The 22,252-nt window shown below is 36.8% G+C and overlaps 2 protein-coding genes across 3 annotated transcripts; both read left to right on the top strand.

Moving 5' to 3' along the window:
• The first annotated feature begins 217 nt into the window (after positions 1–217).
• LOC149102491 (uncharacterized) lies at positions 218–2,886 on the top strand. 2 transcript variants are annotated; one of them, XM_089273473.1, is made up of 2 exons: positions 218–372; positions 1,880–2,886. In XM_089273473.1, exon 2 carries the CDS (start codon positions 1,930–1,932, stop codon positions 2,620–2,622), a length of 693 nt encoding a protein of 230 aa, XP_089129599.1. In that variant the 5' UTR covers positions 218–372; positions 1,880–1,929; the 3' UTR covers positions 2,623–2,886. The 2 variants fall into 2 exon arrangements, with proteins under 2 accessions (XP_089129599.1, XP_089129598.1); XM_089273472.1 differs by having other exon boundaries at positions 218–346.
• A 7,329-nt stretch (positions 2,887–10,215) lies between these two features.
• Positions 10,216–21,952, top strand: LOC110056708 (gamma-aminobutyric acid receptor subunit beta-1-like). Its single transcript, XM_020763222.2, has 9 exons — positions 10,216–10,704; positions 14,201–14,333; positions 16,700–16,794; positions 17,328–17,395; positions 17,698–17,924; positions 18,360–18,442; positions 18,658–18,804; positions 19,170–19,537; positions 19,934–21,952. The coding sequence occupies exons 2-9, from the start codon at positions 14,242–14,244 to the stop codon at positions 20,195–20,197; spliced, it is 1,344 nt and encodes a 447-aa protein (XP_020618881.1). The 5' UTR covers positions 10,216–10,704; positions 14,201–14,241; the 3' UTR covers positions 20,198–21,952.
• The last annotated feature ends 300 nt before the right edge of the window (positions 21,953–22,252 follow it).

The following is a 22,252-nucleotide window of genomic DNA, read 5'->3' on the forward strand; positions in this document are numbered from 1 at the left end:
TTCTACTGATACTTCGACAGTTAGTTGGCTTGATAAAAAGGTCGACTTCCTGTTATTTCAGAAATTAAATAACACAGAAGCTTAACTGGATGTGAATAATGATTTTCCTTTGACCTTTGGGCTTTATTCAGACAAAATATAATCGGAAACATATTTTGACAGAAAATGGCTTTACCAAATAAACATAGCATTATGCAGTTAATCTTCGACACAGCGATTTTAACTATGTCTGTGTTACTGCTCCATATTACGGAGAACATTGGCTTCAGCTTACACGACCACAGAACGCTGGACAAGTCGGCGCCCGCAACACACACCGCTGTGATTGTCCATCTTTGTAATTTAGGTGAGTAGCTTGTGGAGTTCCGTAAGGTTTGTACCGGGTTTTATACACTTTATACCTTATTTTTACTCTCTTGAATGGGGAATTCAGTTATTTTCATGACAATGGTTTTTTAATTTTGTTTAGAGAAGGTGCTCGATGTAATATAACGGAATAACGAACACTTAGACTTGTCAACTTGCATCGTAGATAGTCAGATATGCTTTCCAAAGCTTCCAGACGTTTGTAAAAGTTACTTTTGACTGGTTCTAATTGGAGATGTTGTTTTGAACTAAAAATTAAAAAAAAAAAAGGATGAAGCAAATTTGTTTACTAAGCCACGTCGTTTATTCCGAACATTGCGTGACCTTTGATGCCGTTAAAATATCAGATAACTCATGACTAACTGTTTGTTTTATTGTCATCCAGTAGTCATTTGCATATTGCTTAATTCATGTAACGCTTTAAACCTCTTGTTCCTGACACGAATTTAAACATATCAATCTTTTTCTACTTACACTCGTGAATTCGGGATAAATAAACCAACAAGTGTTGTCTTCATATAAGGAATGCAAAACCGTGTTCAGTACTTGACGACAAGCCACTTTAGGATTGAGTTATTTCACTGTTATTTTCGTGTTGATTTAAATGTACAGTGGATAGGATAACCGTCCCATAATTTGCATCATGGTGTACGACTTCGACAATTTATGGTAAATAACACTTTAATAAGTCACTCTGGATCGTTGTATTGTGTATATTGCTCGTTATATAATCGACTGATTGTTGTGGCTTTGAGTGGGTCGAATGGTTACATCTCAAGTCTTGGTGTTGCGTTACATACTTTGATATCTTTATACATCGGAGACGGTCACATAAGCACCGAGGTTGGACTAGGCTATTATTTAAACGGAAGGCTCGGCTTCAAAGTTTCTGTAAATGTTGTGTTGATGACGACTTGACTTGCGTAAACTGAGAGAGAGAACTTAGACTGATCTTGTTGTTGCCGTTATTTGTGTCGTGACGTTAAGGACTGCGTACTTTCCAAATAACGGTGACGAACAAGACGGTGTATTGTACTTGAACAGAACAGACTATCAATCAAGACACAACCGAGGCAACGTGAGTAGTGAGGTGTTTTAATCAAAGCGGAAACCTCGCGTGGGTCAGTCTTGGAAAGTATGGTCTGTGTCAGGTCTGGCAGACAGGTTGAAGAGTAGAGATCACACCAGTGTTAGTCTCTTTGTGCCGAGTTCTTCGATTAACACTAAGCCAGGATAAAATTTGATCGATGTTGTAATTTCTTTTGTATAAAAGAAATTTTCGTCACTAATTTTCAGTGGTGTTTGAGGTTAGTCCACGCCAAAACTGGATCGCGGTAAATAGAACTAAAAATTTAGGCTAAAACTGGATTATCGGGCTTTTAACAACCGGTTTCCCAGGTTTGGGGATAATTACGGGTATAGGACTAAGTAATGCGTTGGGCTGCGTTGGCCCAGTGGTCAATGAACAGTAGTAGATATAATTGATTCACTGTCATTTTTAACCCTTCAACAGGTTAAGGGAGACTTCAAGTGACTGGAAAGGTTTGTCCTGTTATCCCAGGAATGGAAACTAAGAAAACTGCCAAAGAAATTCTGGAGTCGCTGCGAAAGGAGCCTTTCTGTTTGGAGACAGACGAAAAACTAGCGAACCACCAGGTCGTTAAGGAGGCAAAAGCCGGGACACTTTCTCTCAAGGTCGTGGAACGATTCCTTTGCGAGCAGTATCACATCATAGCAGCTGACACCCGTTCTCTGGCGCACCTGGTAACCAGGTTTGATGGCAACCATGTCATCCGAGATTACTTCCAGTTCTTTTTAGACGGAGAGAGGTTGGGTTATGGAAAATTACTAACCATGGCAAAGGTCATGAAACTTTCAGAATCTGACCTTGAGAACTACGAGCCCCAAGCCCTTGCACAGGGATACCCGTCGTATCTATGTCGACTTGCGCATTACGGAGAAGCCCCACAAATCGCGGCAGCCATTGCAGTAAATTTCCCCGCGTTCGGTAAGATGTGTTCGAGTTTCGCAGACGCTTTGAAGGAGAACTACAACATGAAAGAAGAAGACGTGGATTTTGTTCGATTCTTTGCTTCTGGTGACCTTGACGAGGAAGCTGTCAAAGTGATAGAGGCGTATAATGCAAATGATCAGGGCAAGCTAAATGAAGTTCACTACAAGGATATTAAGAGAGCAGTTCGTCTTCTCCAGTCTTATGAAGTTATGTTTTGGGACAGTGTATACGCTAGTTCCTGAACGCTTGTTGTTAGCTGATTCAGATAAAACTCTGATTTGCTGGAAATTTGATGAAATGTTTTAGAACAAAGTCATAATCTTTTGAAACATCGACAAATACGCTCGTTTATGCGTGACTTAAGCGTTTTAACGACTTCATAGAGGAATGTCGTGTTGCTAATTAGCTATTGTTGAGCTTAGCAAGCATTCGATTGATCAATCAATCAGTTAGTCAGTCAATTATTGTCATATATTTCTTTAAAAAATAAAAAGCCGTTCAAAACTGCTGCCATCACACGTGATTATTTCTGTTGAACGCCGCTCGCAATTCATAGCTTTTAGAGGATTTGTGTGTCTTCTTTGACAACTTGCAATCATTTCTGGCGGTAAAACGAACATACCTCTCCATTACGAACACGCATGCGTGACTGAGAAAGCTCGTTTAACGAGCAAAAGTAACTTTGGTAACGAACGCCCTCTCCTTCCCAGCATTCCTTTGGGCTGTGTTCTGCGATGATATTGTGAGATGTACCGTAATATTAAAGCTTACCTTTTTGCATTGTTGGCCATTTTATTACATAATGTTTACCCTACAAAATTTCAAAGCTTTTCGCCTTTCCAGTTTCATATTGGCCAAAAATGGACACAATTGTCTCGTGGACGTTTGGCTGCTTCATTTTAACAGACTGATAAATTTCCTTAATCAATAAGAGGTTTGACGGAAGCAATATCAGCTGGATTTAGGGCGTTCGATACAGCTTTGTCTTTGACTAAGGCTTTGGTTGGAGATCTCATTCATTTCATTCACTTAACATTTGCACCTGCTTGATATGCACCTCCAATCAACAAGTCGGCGACCCTCGGCCATATTACTCCCTGCTGATCATTAACGGCAAATGTAATATTGCCCGAAATACGAGCAGAAATAACCTCTTTGTTATCACAATTTTTCACTGAGTCTTAGTTACGTGCTTTGATTGAAATATCTGGGGAAAACTACTTTTCCACTGTTTTAAAGAACTCTGCAACTCTACCGGATTTGGTCAAGACTTTGTGGTGTTAACTCTGTAACAGTCTACGAGCCGAACAGTTATCAAAATGTCTGTATGCAGACAGAGAAAAGACGCCTCTGCAACAATAGACCGCTGGATAGATTGAGGATTTTGCGAACAAAAAACTGAATTACTACGGTTCGACCAAACCGAATTGTTGCTAAATAGCTCTGTGTTACATTTTGGCGAGTGATAACTTTCAGAAGGCCGGCAAAACTATATTTAGCTTGCACCGCTCAAAGCTGTTGGAATATCTTTCTAATGGTAAGTGTTTATGTTTCTTACAATCTAACACAATATGAAATCTTATGTTTATAAAACTGGTTTATTTTAAGCGACCTGCGTTGAAATGCGTTTCTCACAGCTTCGATTCAGCTGACATACACATTCTAATAGTAGCCACAGATAAATGATTTTAAGTGACGAATGTAATCTGCCGATTCAAGAAGTTACAGAAACCAAAGTGCAACACAAATGCGAGAAAAATAATTATGGCAAGTGTTTCACAATTTTTTGACCTTTATCTTTAGCTTTTTGTTTTAATAAGGTGGTGTGTTTTCTTTTAGCAGAGGCTTCTGTGTATTCACCACAGCATGGGGCTCCTCAAACTTCGTGTTCAAGGTATGCAAATGTACGCAAGTATTATGCAATAATATCAACACCCAATTAAGTATAAGGAGATGGGGTCGCTATTATCGCAAATAATCTACGTTGGGAGAACTTGGAAATTTGTAGTAACATATTGCAGTATCTGAGATAACCGTATTCTTCAAAGCTTTTTTGTTGTTTTACCCGATGGCCTAAGTTACTTCACAGTACATCCGTGGAGCAGACCATGTATTTTAATTTGAAAAACACAACCTCGCGACACAAGATACCTTGATTGGGCTGCCTGTAATTAATTGTGGAAGTTATGGCAACGGAATACTTATCTAAAGTTGCAAAAATTAAAATCACATCTGGACTGTCTCTATTTTCGGAATATTCGAATCTTACAAAATTGAACTTACAGATTTTTATATCTCTACTATGATTTTCAATTTCGATTTCTTCATTTTGTGACATAAGATGAGGAAATATCGAGGTATAGTCGTTCGGCTAAAATATCATTTTTTTGTTTAAGGAGAGTTTCATTTAACCTATTTTCAGAGTTAGGTATTCTGGCAACTTTAAAGCAAAAGGCAAAAGCAGAGATTCGACTGTTAAAAGCAATACAAAATATTTTAGTTAGCGAGACGTTTTATACCGTTTGGATAAAATGTTTGTATGGAAAAATGAGCTTGTTTTCTCTAACGTACTGAAAGTTTTGAAATTGGTTTTGAAATCGGTTTTTGTCAATCTGTGGCTTGCGAAATCGAATTCAGTCTCCCGGGAAACCTTGCAGTTTCTCGTTTTTTTGCACTTAATAGGAACTGAGCACCTTTAGTGTTCTTTGCCGAGAACTGTGTGTTCTTTTGAGTTTTTATTGAGGTAGCCCACCTCACCAAAAGACCATCAAAATATGTGAAGACAATACGACTTGACTGATGTAATGAACTCAGATCGGATTGCAAGAATGTGTAACTGTAGGTAGGAAACTACGACTATGATGTGCATGTTAACTTGGTCCAGGTTGATGTTAGATAGTTTACGATTGAAAGAACAGAAAAGCACTGCATTGCACAGTGAAATTTGTCGGTAGGAAACGTTGAAAAATTATAAACATTGAAGGAAAAAGCTCTCGTAGTATTTCGGGTTGCTTAAGTAGTTAACATTTCAGTTTGAGTAAAGAGATGCTTGTCCAAATTTGAGGGTGGTAAAGGGAATTTTCGTGACTCGTGATCGGCCCTTTTTTTCCCGTGAAATGTGAAATGGCTAATTTTTCCTCGTGAACCGTGATTTTCCAAAATGTTCTCTTTTATTTTCCGTGAAGCGTGAAATGCCAATGTTGTATTTTTCGTGAATTGTGAAAGGGCTGCTTTATTTTCCGTGAAACGTGATTTATACCCCCGCTCCCCCCCCCCCCCCCCCTTTACCACCCTCAAATTTAGGATAACCTAATTCTTGTGGCATTATACTGAAATTTCATCATACTCCTTCCGAGTCATAATCTAAGACATAGGTTATGTTTTGAAGGACCCCATGCGCCGTCGATTCTCATTTAGTTATGAATTTTAATTTTAATCCCATTTTTTAATATAACGTTAATTTCCTCTATGAGCTGTCCTAGGCGTATTTTAAGCTCCCTACAGAAATGATATATTAAATAATTGCTCGCATTTTTCGAAGCAAAACACGTTTATCTTTAATTACGGATATTTTATTTTGACTTTTAGCAGGGACATAAAGTTAGAAAACAATTTTAGAATGACTAAACTAATGAATATTCTTTTTCTGGTCGAAAATTCTTCTCTGCGCCTTTACTGCTTAACACTCTCTCGGTTTTTTCTATTATTATTTACTGGTGTTGGTGAACACTGAAACATGTTTGCATCACGGTATTGCTGTATTGTAGATATGATTCCTTATTGACCTACTCTTCAGTAAATTACCACTTTTAAATGACGGTAAGGTAAATCAAGAAGCTGTACATCAGAAGTATTAAGACGCTACGACATGGCTGACAAAACGATGACGCCGTGGAAATAACGAACAGCATTAACATCAAAGTGATTTATTCTAATCCTCCTCCATTTTAGATTAAAAACCTTTAACATCATTCAGTAACAATTATGTTCGTACCTTATTTTTTCAAAGGTGGCGTGTCGTTTACATTGTTTTCTCTCGGGGCTCTCCTCTGCGCAGTTCTAAAATGTCTCCATTTTTACAGTCATTGTACAGAGTAATTTTCATATAATTAAAAGCTTTCATACAGTAAGTATTAAAACATTGGTGGTTATCCCGCTGATTTGTAAAAAATATCACAATGATGGAAAATATATATATATAGATATGAAATAAGAAGATTCGTCTGTTTTTCGCAAACATGCTAGTTGAAGACCTAATCAAACTCTAGGTCGGCTCATAAAATCACAATGTTATCATGAAAGGTTTTTTCCATTGAAGAAGACATAGATGATTGTTACATGAAATGCTTCTGAGAAAAAGCGTGGAGTGCGGCCTGTGTTCACGAAATGAGTTTTTTTTATCCACTGTTTATGTTTCCTGCTGCTATGTTGAGCTATTATTAGGATTAGAAAGTTTCTAATAGAAGTATTCTTAAAAAAAGAACAATTCGTGATTACTGCGGTAAGTGAATGACCTAAATTTCTTTTCCAAGTGTCAAAGCTGCAATTTTTCTTTATCATTATTATTTTTTTGTTTTTCTTTTTGTACCGATTTTGTACTATTTTTTTCGGTTATTTCTAGTTTTGGCTATTTCGTGATCAGTCAGGTCAAATTAATGTAGCCTCCCTGTTGGTGGTGTAATCGGCATCTGATAGATGTACGTCTGAATTGCTAACACACTCCGTTATTCATATATTGATCGGTCTTCATGTGAAAAGAGGAGGATAATACAACACGGAGTGCGAATTCATCCATTTAAAGGTAAACTGACATGATACAAATAGCCCTCTATTACAGTATTTCTGTTGGTTTGCGGACGTAACATAAACTGTTTACTTATTTTCTCTTTCGAGCCTCTCGGGAGGCATTTTCCATTAACAAATGCCATATTTAAAAACGTTAACATACCGCAAACTAACTGTGCCCTGAATAAAAGGTAAAACATAAGGTAGAAGCGACAGTATTAATTTGCGATTATGTTTTAAAGCTCGAAGCTTGTGAGGCCGTGTACAAGAAACAAATCTTTTTTTTTTTTTGTCATTATTTTTTGAGTCATTGACCTATTTGTTTTTGCATGTAGTTGAGGTAGAATCAAACGGTAAACAACAGTCAAGGCAGGACTTGGCGGGCGAAGCATTAGAAACCTTTATTATATGGCTAGCTTCGCGAGCGGGCAAGATGAATCAAATCCTGCGCTGTGACTGTATACCCGAGCGGGCAAGATGGAGCTATCTTTCCCGCTCGGGACTACCCGCCGTTTCCCGCAAGAAAAATTTCCCCGAAAGCCGTATAATAAATCTTTTATTGGCCAAGCTTGTTTGGTCAAGATGGCTCGATATTGGTCTCGTTCTTTTTTTTGCGAGTTTATGGACCTCGACTCCGTCTGGGTCCGTAAACACGCAAAAAAGAACTTGGCCAATATCCAGCCATCTTGACCTCACACTTGGTCAATAACCCATATGTATTGCCACAGTGGGCATGTCACAACCAGATACGTTTGTACCATCAACGTATTGTGCATGTAGAAACTAGAATTATCAATTTGTTCAAATTAAGCATGTTTTTCAGCTTGTTACGTCTTTTTCAATGGTTAATCTAACCTAAAATTCTGTTAGCGTTATTTTTCTAAGTTTATTTACAGCGTTCGGAATCACCAACTTCCCTTCTCGGTTTTGGCGTTTATGGATTTTTGGGCTTATGGATTCCCCTTTTTGTCAGTGCCACAAATTTTTGAGTATCGTGCCTAGTTTTTTGGTAATACTTGGGCTTTTTCATGTATTTATTTATTTCATTTAGTTGAATCACACAAAAGACAACGGTTTCTATGACCACGGAATCATATATATGTTGGCTTCCAGTGTCTGCTCTTATTGATAAACATGAGTGTACTGTGCAATCGTCTGAGGCGGTTGCCTTTTTCATGGATTTGGTGATGTTACAAATAAGTCCTGTTTTGCTTGTGGTGGACGATAATCGTTTTTCTGATGACTTGTCTCGACCTATAACCTGTGTAAATTTGAAGGAACCTTAAAAAACTGTGACCTCACGTAAAAAGGCTTAAAAAATTAATTTTTACGGCGAATAAGTGTCTAATTTCTCTCGCGCTGATTGGCTCATTGTTATCATCAATAACAGTACAGACGGATAAAATTTTAATTTATGCGAGCTTTCAAGCTCAACTTTCAGCTCTCAAACTGTCAAATTTTTAACCAATGAGATTTTATGGATTTTTTTAAGCAGCCAATCAAAAAGTGAGAAAATTTATTGACAAAGTTCACGTCATTTTGAATAAAATTCACTTATCTTTGTTTATGGCAAGTTTACGGCGTTTTTTTTCCTCATTTATTCCCGGCATTTGACAAATTCGGGGTCTTGTTATTGTAAAAAACAAATTGACGTCAGTTTTTAATGCGTCTGTCCTCTTATTGATGATAAATCAATGCGGGTTCGCCTGCGGCTCGTGGTTCCACAGCCACTTTGGCAATGTTATGACGCAATTTATCATCAATAAGAGGACAGACGCATAAGTAAACTGACGTCAATTTGTTAAATCGACGAACATGTAGGAACTAAGTTACATGTTTTGACAGGCGCTATTTTTCACTTGAGTCTGTTTAACATGCAAAGAAACTTATCCAGATGAGGATCATTTATTCCAGTGTTAGTCAGTGTTAGTACTAGTTAAGAAAAGTGAAACAATACAGTGTTTCTATATCAAGATGAGTTCCTTTCATTTGACCGATTTGCCAATGTTGCCTAATTGCTCGCCACGCAACCACTAGCTAAGGTTTGGCTGAACTTTTTGCAAAAGCATAGTTTTTCCTAATGCCAAAAAGATACCTTTTTTTCTTTTGCTCGTGTGCTACATGCATGTCTCCATTTTTTGACGTTCCTAATGAGCCACCAATGTTTATTTTAAGAGTATCCGTAGCGACGAAAGGTAGGTGATAACCAAACGAAATTAAAAATTCCTGTATGAGAACATTCATGTGACTATCTGGTGTGAAATATTAAATTAAGAATGACATTGTTCATTTGAAATACTTCATTGAATACCGAGTCTGTCGTGTATTCTTTTTTTAATCCTGGCGATAAAATCTGCTGTGGTTTGTTAGAAAAACATCGACCAAGAAAAGATTGGTCAATTGAGAGACAACTTTGTTGTACTTCAGAAGGTCTCTCAATGCTTCATTTGTCTAACAATGGAGGTTTTGTTACTGGTGTTTGTTTTAGCTTGGAAGGGACAAGTAACGATTGTAGAATGCCGCGATCAATTTTATTGGAAGATTTGAATAAAAGAATAATTACAGGAAATGGATAAAACCTCATTCCATCCACTGACAATGTATCTTGTATCGCTTTTAACATTCGTTGTAACCACTACTATTTTTGTGAAATAAGCCTTTGTGATGCTTACACAACGTATTTAACGTATTGCGCATGCACGAAAAAAAGATAAGATTCTCTTGTTAGCTTTTGTCACTGGGTGGTCGAACCAAAACATCGGAAACACTCATGCATGAATACAGGAGCTTTCGAATTATAAACCAACACAGTTTTTTAATTTTGGCAGTGGTGAGATAAAGAGCTTTCTCAATGAAGGTTATTAAAAAGACAACATCAATTGCCTGTTTGCTTTGAGCTTAATACAATGTTAATAATGCGGGAAAGCTATCTAAAACCAACAAAGTTAACCTCGTTTAAAACTTTCATTATTCTGTTCACCAGAAATGGTATTAAATTTGTTTCTCTTGTTAAAGGGAACTTTTTTTCTGATCGTCAGGATTCGCTGCTTTAGCTCTTTGTCTTTCTATAGTCATCGAAATGCTAAGCCCTTAGGATGATGAGTTTACATTGCGATACAGCAGGTTAAAGCACCTTTAATTAAAGTGCAAAAGGGATGAAAATCTCTTGGTTTTTTTGCTTTCTTAGTTTAATTCCTCTAAGACACTGCGACGGTCTTTATGAAGATATGTAATCCAGGCCTCATTTCCATAAGGAAGTGATAAAACTGTTAGCCAATTGCCCACGCAAGTGGTTCAGCAATAATTAAAACTCTTGAAATCATCTCACTTTTTCAGAGGCTACTATGCTATCACCGGCTGATTAGTCGGAAGATTGAAGTCAGATTTCTGTAAGAGCGACTTTAGTTGTGGACACACAATCGAACACAAAGCAAATAGTTCAAAATATTTAAAATTCGTGGGCTTAACAGAAGCTTGTGGTTCCCTGTCGTGGAATCACTTTATGGAGTGCAGCGTGAACTCTGCCTGATTCGTAAAAGGTTAGTGAAACTTTTAGATTATTTATTTCAATCGTAGATTTCCCTTCGCTAATGCCTCTAGCTTGTAGATATTACGGAATTAGAGGTCAGCTGAGGAGTAGGTTTTACCACGAGCAGATTTTAACAAAATATTTCTCACCAAGTTATTTATAACATTTTGCGTCAGCAAATTACATTTGCGAACATCAAGTTCGTTCTCCCGTAAATTTTCTATGCTTATGGCACGAGAGGTTTTCATGTTATTTATTTTGCCATGTGTTGGACTTTTTAAGATATGTACGGGTTGTAAAGTGGTCTGTGATAAAAGTTCACTGTAATCGTGGTATGGTTTATTCATTATTATTTTTCTAGGAAATAAAAATCTCACACTAAACTAACCCAAAATTCAAAGTTAAAGTTTATTTGAAAGCGTACTTCTATAATCAAAATAATAATAATAATAAAAAAAACGGTTCAGTGTTCTTTCTCCTTCATTGTGGTGGTTGAAGGTTTTTAATTTTACCTTCTCTTGTTTGTATTACATTATTCATACAGACTATATAACGAATGAAATGCAATGGTACTAATATATATTTGTGGATTTTATCAAAAAAGCTTTCCAATTTCAGCTTTGAAATTGTGAACCAAAGAAATGTAGCGATGCAGTATTGCTTTTATACCACTGGAAAATGTTGTTTTTCTCTTTAGTGGAAAAAGGAAAGGAGCGACATCTCACAAAAATCTATATCAGTACCTAATTGATTATCACCACTCCTTTTAAATTTGGCCAAAAAAATGTCGCTTTATTTCTAAATAATTTTCTTCGTCTTTGATGCTATGGTTAGAAAAAAAGTATTTGCCATCGTGATATATGTTGCTGCCTCTCTTTCACTTAAGTTGTCATGCCTTCGCGTATAAGGACGTTTTCACTTTTTACCATCTTTCACTTCATATCTTTTCTAATTGAACTTAAATTTGCATATGCTGTGTCTTGAAATAAATTTGTTTTGGAAATTTTAAAAGCGATAGCACTCAGGCCAAAGTTTGCAGTATGAGGTGTTGCTGTATTAATCAGTAACCGCTGTTTGGAGATTAGTAATTAATACCCATCACTTTGAATGCAGACAGAAACTCTAAATATTTTTTGGCGAACACGTCGGTTCACAACTCGATACGGAAATGTAACCATATGCCCGGTAATGAACTTAACCCCTGCTTTTGTGATGTGACTCTTAAAATTCTCAATTTCTCAATTCTTTAGGGGCTTTAGACGTCACGGATAATTTTGGCTTCTTTAGCGTTGTTTTGAGTGTTTTTCCTCGCTTATAATTTTATGTAACACCGCGAGAAGCTATTGTAAGAGTAATCCGAAATCTCTATTTAAAATTTTCAGGCAGTCAGGTTTTGTTATGTCAAGATTTGTACGTGAGGTACCCCACAGACCTTTTATAAAATAAGACGCTTCTTGAGCTGGAAAATATTGATTTGATTAAAACGACCTCACCATTTTATAGCAGCAGGACTCCAGCAGAGTAGTTTAATTTTAACATCAAATTTGGAATGTTATATTACAATCTCCTTTAGAACTCTCTGGTGTCAATTTATTCCCCACGCATTCGCTTTTGCCAGAATTTTGTCCTCAGGATATCTACTTGTTTAAGATGTTTTGAAACTATTTTTACTTAGGAACATATATTATTTATGTCATACAAGGCGATATCATTTACATCTGCGTTTTTGTTTATCTCTTTCGCATATATTTATCAAAACTTAAGTTTTGTCCCGCAAACTTATATAAAGATACGATAAATTGTTAGGGACTTTGGTATTTAGTTACCGTGCAGAATATGAGGGAAATACGTTGAATGTCGAACAAGAAATTTCTTGTTTAATTTAAATTTACATAGGTTGCAAGGATTGCTAATGTTGCCAATGTTGAATCTATCATTTGAGAGATTTTACCCAGTCTCCTATCATAGCTAAGTTCTAAATTATGTATGCTGTTTATTTTTATTCGTGTTGTACTGTCTGAATATTTGAAATGTGTGATGTAAACAGTGACTTCAGCAAGGGTCTGCCAGTGGTAATGTCCCATGTAAATGATCTGTTATTCTTTTCACATGGACGCCGGTAGTTTGCTCATGCAAAATTGATTAGGTTGACAAAGAGCTTTTCGCCAGGAATTTCAGGCTGACGAAGTAAATTTGAATCCCCCCTACGGCGAAAAAAACATAGGCAATCTAAACCTCTTCCCAGGGAGATCTGCACGTCATTCTGTGTCTAAATAGCCCTTTAAATGGACGAGAATGGCTAGGTCTAGTGTTTGTGATCTCAGAAGCCATCAAAATCGGCAAGGTCGCGGTAAGCAATTGTTTTTCCTTTTTTTTTTGAAACAAATTCTTTTTTTTTTTGGCATTTATCTAGTTTGGCATGCATGAGCTAACGTTTTGAAGTCTCCATGGGAAGGCTTGTCTCGAGATTTCACTAATAGCTTTCAGATGTCTCTGTAGCCGTCTGAAAGCGTTTTGTTGTTTCTTCTCTCATTGTCCACAGTGATGTTTTGGGGGTAAAACTGGAATGAACAGCAGTATTTTATTTGTTTTTTTCTTTGTAGACTCGCACGATTTAATTGTACGACTTAAAAATCATTTTGTGCTCGTTATAGGAATCGAACGATGTTTTGAAACAGGATTCCGATGGTGCTAAGGTAGCTTCTTAAAAATTTCCTACTCATCACAAGATTCAGTTTCTTTCTCGAAACAGGGAAGTGTTCCGATCGTAAGCGTCACGCACTTCCTTGCCATTCAGTTATCTAAGCAGAATTTCAACCGAATCTGTTCAATGGCACTCAACGTCAACAAAAATGTTGTTCATTAATTAAGACAGCAGACAGGAAAGGTTTTGACAATTCCGAATTTACAAGGAATGTATCGCAGGAAAAGTCTTCGTTTAAGGTTCTTTACTCTCTTTTTTTATTTGTTTCATTCTTTTCCAAGTTTCTTTATAATATTTCTTCTGTTGTGTTGAGTTATTTTTTTTTTCTTAAGAGGAAAGATCGCTGCCACACCTTGGTTAAAAAGAAAGAATATTAAGGTTTAATTTAAATTTAGGTAGAAACGCACAACTTTAACTCCTACTTTTAAAGTTTAAAGGTAAATATTATTCAGAAAGTCCTTTAAAACAAAACCTTTTTTTCGATATTCTTTAAAATATGTTCTTATACATTACATGAAGGTTTACCTTATTTAGCGCCACGTGTATAATTGCTTACTTTATACTTTCAAATTCTCTTCTTCATTAGTACAATTCATTCATGTGCAAATTTTTGACATGGAACATCAAAGGAACTTTGAATTTTCCATAACAAAGATGTTTATACGAAAGGAATTCTGGTGCAGACCGTCAAAGCTCCAAACATTATTACGTTTTACGTTACAAATCCAAGAGCTTACTACTTTGTGAAATCCCTGTTGACTCGAATGTCACTTCTGTTTCACTTTATATGGTCTTCTTTCAGTGCAGTAAAGCTAAGTCACCGGTATCGCTAATTCTACGAGAATGTTAAACAAAAATGACGGACTACAAACTGCGCTGATGTTGATGGCCGTTCTTGTTTGTTCATGTGAACAGTTCTCTGCAAACTTTTCCAGGTAAGTAATGTTTGTAACTCGTACGTTACCCTTACAATCTGCCTGGGTACTGCAGATTTCACCTTGCAAAAGAACCCAGTGTTTAAATGTATTTTTATTATAGTTAACGCTTTCCAGTTTGAGAAAAACTTGACGTTACAGATTACCCGATTGTGGTTCCTAAGCTGCTGGTAGAACGCTACGTTGTTGTATTTTTAGGTGGGTTCAGAATCTAGATTTAACAAGACATGGAAACTCAGCTGGGTCAAAGATTGATCAATTTAGATTATGCTATTGCGAAGACATGTCGCTATGGAATCTATTGTCTCAGTGAATTGTGACCACCTCGCGGTATTCATTACCAAAATTAACACCGCAGAAACATTTCACAGGTTTGACGAATGTTAAAATTACTTATTTTCCACAAAAAGGAAAAATGTGACGACGAACCTGTTTGGAGAAGACGTATTTAAAAGGCCCAAAAGATGTCGTGGCCGGCAAATCCTGCAATCACGGGAGTTTGTTGTGCGTTTAAATCAATTAAACTGCTCTTCACAGAACCAAAGTGAAACTTCCCTTTTATCGCAGTTCCCAGTAAAAAGGGTGTTCTGAAGTTAGAAATCTTAAAGACAATTTAATTCTTTGGCAGTCTGTTTGTATAGAAGCCTTCTTAAGGGACAATATTTTTATTTTCAATTGCATGCAGTCAGTATTTGTTGAAAAACAGTTATGTTCGACGCATTGTGTTTTAAATAATTCGCAACCAATTTACAGCTTAAGATGTTTCATATGCATGGCTGCTTTTATTGTTTTCTTTTTGTTAATTGTCTGTGTAGTAAAGATAATGACAAGGATCGCTTTCATCTGTCTACGTACAGTGGTAAATATAAATTGGTAGCGAATGAACTCGATCTTGTGAAGGACATATTTGCACGGTAAACTGTTGTCCATGTTTTCACGTGTATCGGTTTCTAAAGATGGCCTCAAGCTGGAACTGCGTAGATGTAACTTTCCAAGCTAGAAATGTCTCCTTGTCAAATGCCTGTGTGGTTCTTGTAATGTTGGTTTCGAGGATTTGGTTTCATATCTACATGTAGGTCACAAGTTGACATTTGTTTGAATACCTCTTACCGGTCATCTTACTGACGCCCCGTGCACACTGAGCCGGAGGAATTTGAAAACGGAGTTTTAACCCTGGAAAAGAATCAATTGTTTTCCATCCACACTCAGGCGCCGGGCGATTTTAAAAACCCCCAAAAATTACCGGTCATTTTGGATTTGTGTTTGAGGAAAACTAGTTAACGGAATATACATGATTATTGTGACTCCATCAGTTTGGAATAGCTCTGTTTTTAACATGTTTTCCGTCCACACGAAAACAAAAAGCCGGCGTTTTCAAATTCCACCGGTTTAAAGAGCGTTTTCGAAAAGCTCCGTTTTCGTGACGGATTAGTGTGGACGGTTAGGCCTTACCGCAGAAATAAAGCTACGTTTTCAAATTTCTCCGGTATGGTGTGGGTGGGGCCTAAGTGTGTTCACAGTCTTTAGAATTAAAAAGTTAAAAACATGAAAGAGCGGAATTGTTATTTTTCATTGTTAGGTCTTTTCGCACCTGAAATTAACGCTCTGCAGTTACCAAGCATTTCGTCGACATAGTTTTGTTTTTCAACGTGTTAGAAACAAGAGGCAATCCTCAATAATGGCTAGGAATTTTAAATTTATCTCAATTACATCAATTTCACAAATGCGAAGCCGTGTCAAAACTTGAATTAATGAAACGTGAGCTGATTTAATTCTGAAGGAATTTAAATGTTTCTGATGGGTGGTTATCAGCAAGGGCGGTTTAATCTCCTTGACTATTTTGAAGTAAATTAACAAACTGAGCTCACAGAACAAAGGTTGTGGGTGGGTTCCGCGTAACCACCCTCGTTTATTAGGTTTGCTTCCAAGCAAAGTAAAAGTCTGGAACACGAGAACATTCAGATAGAGCGAGTGATAGAAGCAATCACTTTTCGTAATATTCTGTCTGTCATTGATGAAAAGACGTTCTCTTGTGAACGAAGAAAGGTAAGAATCCGCCGCCGGTTTGAATCCTGCTGTAGGTTATAGCTGAATCTTGCTCCAGGGTATAGAGCGTTTTCAGGTGACGTCACGGCAGCCATATTGGTGTTCTAAAACAATGAAACGGCGGCCATGTTGGTGTACCAAACCAATCCTGTGGGAGTTAAACTCTTTTCTTATGTAAAAACTTTCTTTTATTCCAACAAATCTGCATGGGTGCCAGCCTAGTTAGTGAAAACGACCTATAACTGGAAGCAGGAATGACATCTAAAGCTTTGTTTTATCCTTGGCGAACAATCGCGTTATCTTACTGTTGTATCTTCTAGTCATAACAGGTCGTTCAAGGCTTACGAAAACTCCACCTGGATAGTGGAAACCCTTTTGAAAGACTACGACAAAAGAATCAGACCTGGTGTGAAGGGTGAGTAATTTAGTACCAAGACAAGTTGTCATCTAAGGTCTGAATAGCGTACCTGTCAATCGAAGCTTAGTCATAATGCATACAGGAAGAGGAAGAGAGGTAACTCCAGTTAGTATTTTAAGGAGCTACGTCACGGTTTGCGCAATCCGTGTCAATCTTCTCCATCCTTAACCATCCTTGTTCCTTTATGGTTTGTTATTTTCTCTTTGGCATTTTTCTATCTTGGTGAACTGCTATTTTCAGATTTTGTTCAATTTAAAGGTAATTTTGCACTTGATCAAAATACCGTGACTGAGCTCCTTTAAGTGTTATTTTGTAACTTTCCTGCCCCATCAAGAGTTGTCCGTACTTCACAAACTTTTAAAATTGGGTCATTCCTAAAGCTATTATCATGTAAACGATGGCTTCTGCAGGCCTGCAAAGATATAAGAAACCTAATCTCAATCCGTCTTTCTCGAACATTCAAATGCGTTTTGTTAACCTTTCACAACACAGTCACAACTTAGTAAATCAAACACATCTTTCTTATTTAGGTTCTCCAGCCGAAGTGCGAGTTGACATGTACGTTGCCAATATCTGGGCCATGGAAGAAGTTAAAATGGTAAGAGTTACTCTCTACCTACTTAATTAAACACAATGATTAGCGATGTTGTAGCTTTACCAAGGCAATATTAGTAGCAGTTTTTTTAGTGAGGAGCTCACTCCAAGAGTTCGTTTGCCCCTGAATTCATATTTGCAGTCGAAATAGAATGGGGTACAGTTTGGTGTGAAGACTGCAATTTCCTCTTTCATGTTCATGCCAAATCCGTTACGACACTACAAACCCAAAACAAAACAAAACAAAGCAAAACAAAACGTTAACCAAAGCTAAACAGCCGTGTTCTGTATGCTGATTGTTTAAAGGACTTCACAATTGACATTTACCTGCGCCAGTACTGGAGGGATGAACGCTTAGCTTTTGCTGGTCTGACCTCTGATCCAGTCCTGACACTAAGTAGCAACATTAACAAACAGATATGGATACCAAGCACTTACTTCTTAAAGACCAAGAAAGCGTATTTCCATGACGTGACCACGGAGAATTATCTGCTACAGATTCGGCCTAACGGAAGCATCTTCTACAGTGTGCGGTGAGTCAAGAAGGCTGGCAATAGTTTACAGCACTTTTCTAACAGCTCTACTTTAAAGGATGAATCGTACCACAAGTGATGCTACAATAATTGTATCACACAAATGCCCAACCGTTAATATTGCTTAACAAGGTGCGGCCATCCTTTTTATATAACAGGTTACCATAGAAACAATACAACCTGTTGAAAACACCCTTAATTTGAGCTTTAAGTGCTTATAACTCAAAATCGAGCTCGGTGACCCCATTTTTTGTTATTGAACTGTAGTAAACATGATAAGGTGCAACTTTTTACAACGTTTAAAAAACATCTGCGAAGAGAGTTCAGTGCCACGTTGCACAGTAAAAGAATGGATCAGGAACTTTCGTAGATGCAGCAACTTGCCAAGTCTCTGAATTGCTAGTTACAATTAATTTTTTTCTTTTTTTTTTTCAGACTCACAATAACTACTTCATGTACGCTGGATTTGCGTAGATTCCCTCATGACACCCAGATATGCTCATTAGCCCTAGAGAGTTGTAAGTATTGTCACAAAACTGTGTCATTTTCTGTCAAAAAGTGAGATATCCATCATTTTTTTGAAAATTTGTTCAACTCTGACGAAAATACATATAATTATCAATGGGGAATTCGGCACATTTGTTTAACTTTTGCAATCCCGCTATTCAAATTCTTTACTTCCAGACACTTTCTTTGCGATTCTCAGTAGATTAATATTCACCACTCACTTTAGATGGATATCAAACAACAGATGTGTGGTACGCGTGGAACCCCAGAGACGACAACACCTCAGCCATTTATGTCAACAATGAAGTGGAGCTTCCTCAGTTTGAGTTGGCCAGTGTGGAGAAAACATCAGCAATAAACAAATACAATATAGGTAATTATACCAACAACGGTGACATTACAGAGTACCAATATCTTGTATTATTATTCTTTCGCTGTGGTGTGGAATGCAACTCCATTCTAGGGCCACAGTCGCGCGTTTGATATCAGGTCTGTCTGGACGTGATGAGCGGGTGGTCTCGCTGAGACATCGTCGGTTTTCAGGGTTTCAATTCATAGAGCCACTCATGGGAATATTGGTCCCGGCCATTTCTGGGAAAACACCTTGCGCTCAAAGGCATCTTGTATGAAAAACTAATTTAGTAAGGAATTTAGGTTTACAGAGGCAATCCTTCTAATCTTATTCATTTATTCTCTTCTGTGACAAACAGAGACTGTAAGTTTTTTTTGTCGCCCTAGGTAACCACTCTTCCTTGATAGCCATTTTCAAGATGAAGCGCCGTATTGGCTACTTTTTGATTGACACTTACGTGCCATCCACCATCATCGTCATCATTAGCTGGATATCGTTCTGGATTAACCCGGATACTGCGCCTGCGCGCGTAGCTTTGGGAATCACGACTGTTCTTACGATGACGACACTCATTTCCAGTGCACGTGCGTCACTCCCGAAAGTGAGCTACGTGAAAGCAATAGACTGGTATTTACTCCTGTGCCTTATCTTTGTTTTTGGGTCCATTTTGGAGTACACGTTTATAGCTTTTATGATCAACGTTAGGAATAAAAACAAGAAAAAGGCTTTAACGAACGGCGAATTGTGCTCGAAGGTGAGAACGTTTTATTTCTTTCAGTGATATTGAAGACTGCAGCCTTTTCAGGTTTCTTTGCAGTTGCTCAAATAAAGCGAGCCATGCATTGTTGCTGTTTTCTTCATACCATCCACAGTTCGCACTTACCTCTAGACACATCATTTTATAAAAGTCGTTTGTCAATATGAGGCTATGATTTACTTGCTGGATGAATAAGTGAGATTTTAAATGATCAAAATAACACTACAGTAAGAAATATTGTTTAGTAATAACAAATTCGTTGAATGTACATGAAAAAATATACCACGCGTAATAGGAGCAGTGAAGAGAGTAGCAATTATGAAATTCAGTAGGTAAGATCATTTCATCCAGTTACGCTTTTCTTTATAATTGCGTGTACTATTTTTACCTAAGGAAAGGGACGAAACAAGAGAACTGCTGTCCATGTTTGGTCCAAAGTGTTCTCCTCGACGGGGAGCCGCCCTGAAGCGAGTGTACAGTCATGCTGAAACAGACTCACTTGGCGCAGACACGAAAACGTTTCCGGAAAAATCCGAGAATACGAAATGGCACATGATTGGTGATCCGCTCATTATTGACAGGTGCTCTCGAATTGGGTTTCCTCTCACGTTTTTCGCATTTAATTGCATTTACTGGCTAGTTCATAGCAAAAGTTAAAGTATGGCGTGGCATTAAAGAAAGAAAGTTTTCTAAGAATCGTGTCAATGGCATCGGAGACATCGAAGACTGGACTAAAAGAAAACTGAGGCGGATTTGAAATAGGAACAATGGTTGTATCAATTATTTTTTACACTTTGATTCAATTATTTTCTACACTGTGATGCTGGCCATTCAGTGATTTGTACTGTTAAAAAGAGTATTGTTTGACTATTGTTGCTAAGGTTGGTTTGCCGTCGTATCGTCCTTTGGAAGATGTTCAGGATTAAAGATTTAATCATAGAACTATGAAAGAAAAACTTCTTGAGAAAGACGCATAGCCTTTAGAGTAAATTAAAAAAAAAAAAAACATATTCGGATGGCGGTTTATATGTAAGTTAACTTTTAGGATACTTAATAAATGTAGAAAAAGTACGTTTTTTTGTGGCTTGAATTAGTCAACCAAACCAGAAAGAAACCCTAATAATTGTGCAGTACTTTTTTGTGCCACTGTTTTTCTTTATTTTGTAGACGTCGGTAATAAAAGACATGACTGCCTAGTGTGTAACCATTCAAATGAAACCATTTAAGTTTTTGTGTTGTTTTACTGTGGCTCTGCCTTTAGAAATGTTTGTTTTTAAAATTGTCCTAAAAATCGTCAACTTTTATGAAACGTTGTCAGCTTTTTACTTAAATCAAGTATTAATTTAAGAAATGGTTATTATTAACTGCGTGTTTTTTGTACATCCATATCTCTTACATTAGCAACATTGTACATCCCATTTCTGTTTATGCATAGTTATGTACTTAAGATATCCTAGCAAAGTGGAATTACATTTGCTTTCTTTGCTAGCATCTCGATGTTGTATACCGCCTACCATCGAATAATTTGTATGAGATCTTATCATTACAAAATATTAATTATATTAACAATAAAGTTATATAGCAGAACGTATTTCATTGACAATAGTTCCTCTTGATCGTATGTTAAAATTTAAAGAGTCCAAACCTGTTTGTCAACAGTTCGACAGTTTAATTTTATTACTTTATATGATTATACTTCTAAACCATAATCGAGAAAGCGATAAAAGTAATTGTAAAAATTCTGTTTACAATTTCGGTCGTTGAATTTTGATACAGCTAGAAAGAATTTTAGCAATTGAAAATTAAGAAGTAATCTCATTTTCGTTTTGTGTTTCAAGTTTGGAAATTTACACAAAAAAGTAGATTTCCGAAAGGTATCAGAAATCTTAACTAGAACTTATTATCTGAATTAATCATACCCGTAGTTATTTTGTTTTGGTATTATGTGGTTAAAGTATACAGGTTACTTGATTCAAAAGTTTTATTTTGTTAATATTAAATGAAGCTCTAAGCTATGAACATAACAAAAATAGTTATTATATACAGGTGTATAAAGTCTGTTCAGGAATACTGATCACTATTTATTTAGCTATAACGATTAAGGAGTTTTCCTTGGAATAAAGGTTGACATAAACATCTTTTGGAAACGTTCTCTGATTGGTCTTGTGTTTAATGTTTCTGACTACGTATAATCAATGGCTATTCTAGAAGTCGCCATGTTGCGAAAAAATATCAAGGACAAAGTACCTCTCACTTGGCTGCGTGTATTATCAGCCACAAAAGCCGTGTTTATTTGCACTTTACTCCTTATTTTCCATTGAGTATACCCAATTCTACAACTGTATTCATTCACTCGTGCATTGATAGTTTTATAAAACATATAAACGGAAGGACAAAAAAAAAAAAAAACAATCTGAGTCTGGAGACTGTAGTAACCCGAACGTTTTCTAGTCAGTCGTCAGTTATTATAATGTTCTATAGATAGTAAAGAGAATACAGAACTGTTAAGAAAAGAGTTTTAAGAATGCAGTTGAGACAGTAAATATAAAGAAAGAAAGAAACTCGCACCAAAAAGGATTTTTAAATACAAACTGAAACAGTTTTTAGTTCACCATTTTTAACCTTAGTTAGCGGTAGATTTTTAATCCTAGTTCTAGTTTTAAAGCTAAGTTTTAGTATTACGTTTTTAGTTTTTATTACTTTTGTATTTTA

This window comes from Orbicella faveolata, unplaced genomic scaffold, assembly GCF_042242905.1.
Source record: "Orbicella faveolata isolate gen_17 unplaced genomic scaffold, um_ofav_v1 contig_35, whole genome shotgun sequence".
In the NCBI taxonomy this organism is placed as follows: Eukaryota; Metazoa; Cnidaria; class Anthozoa; order Scleractinia; family Merulinidae; genus Orbicella; species Orbicella faveolata.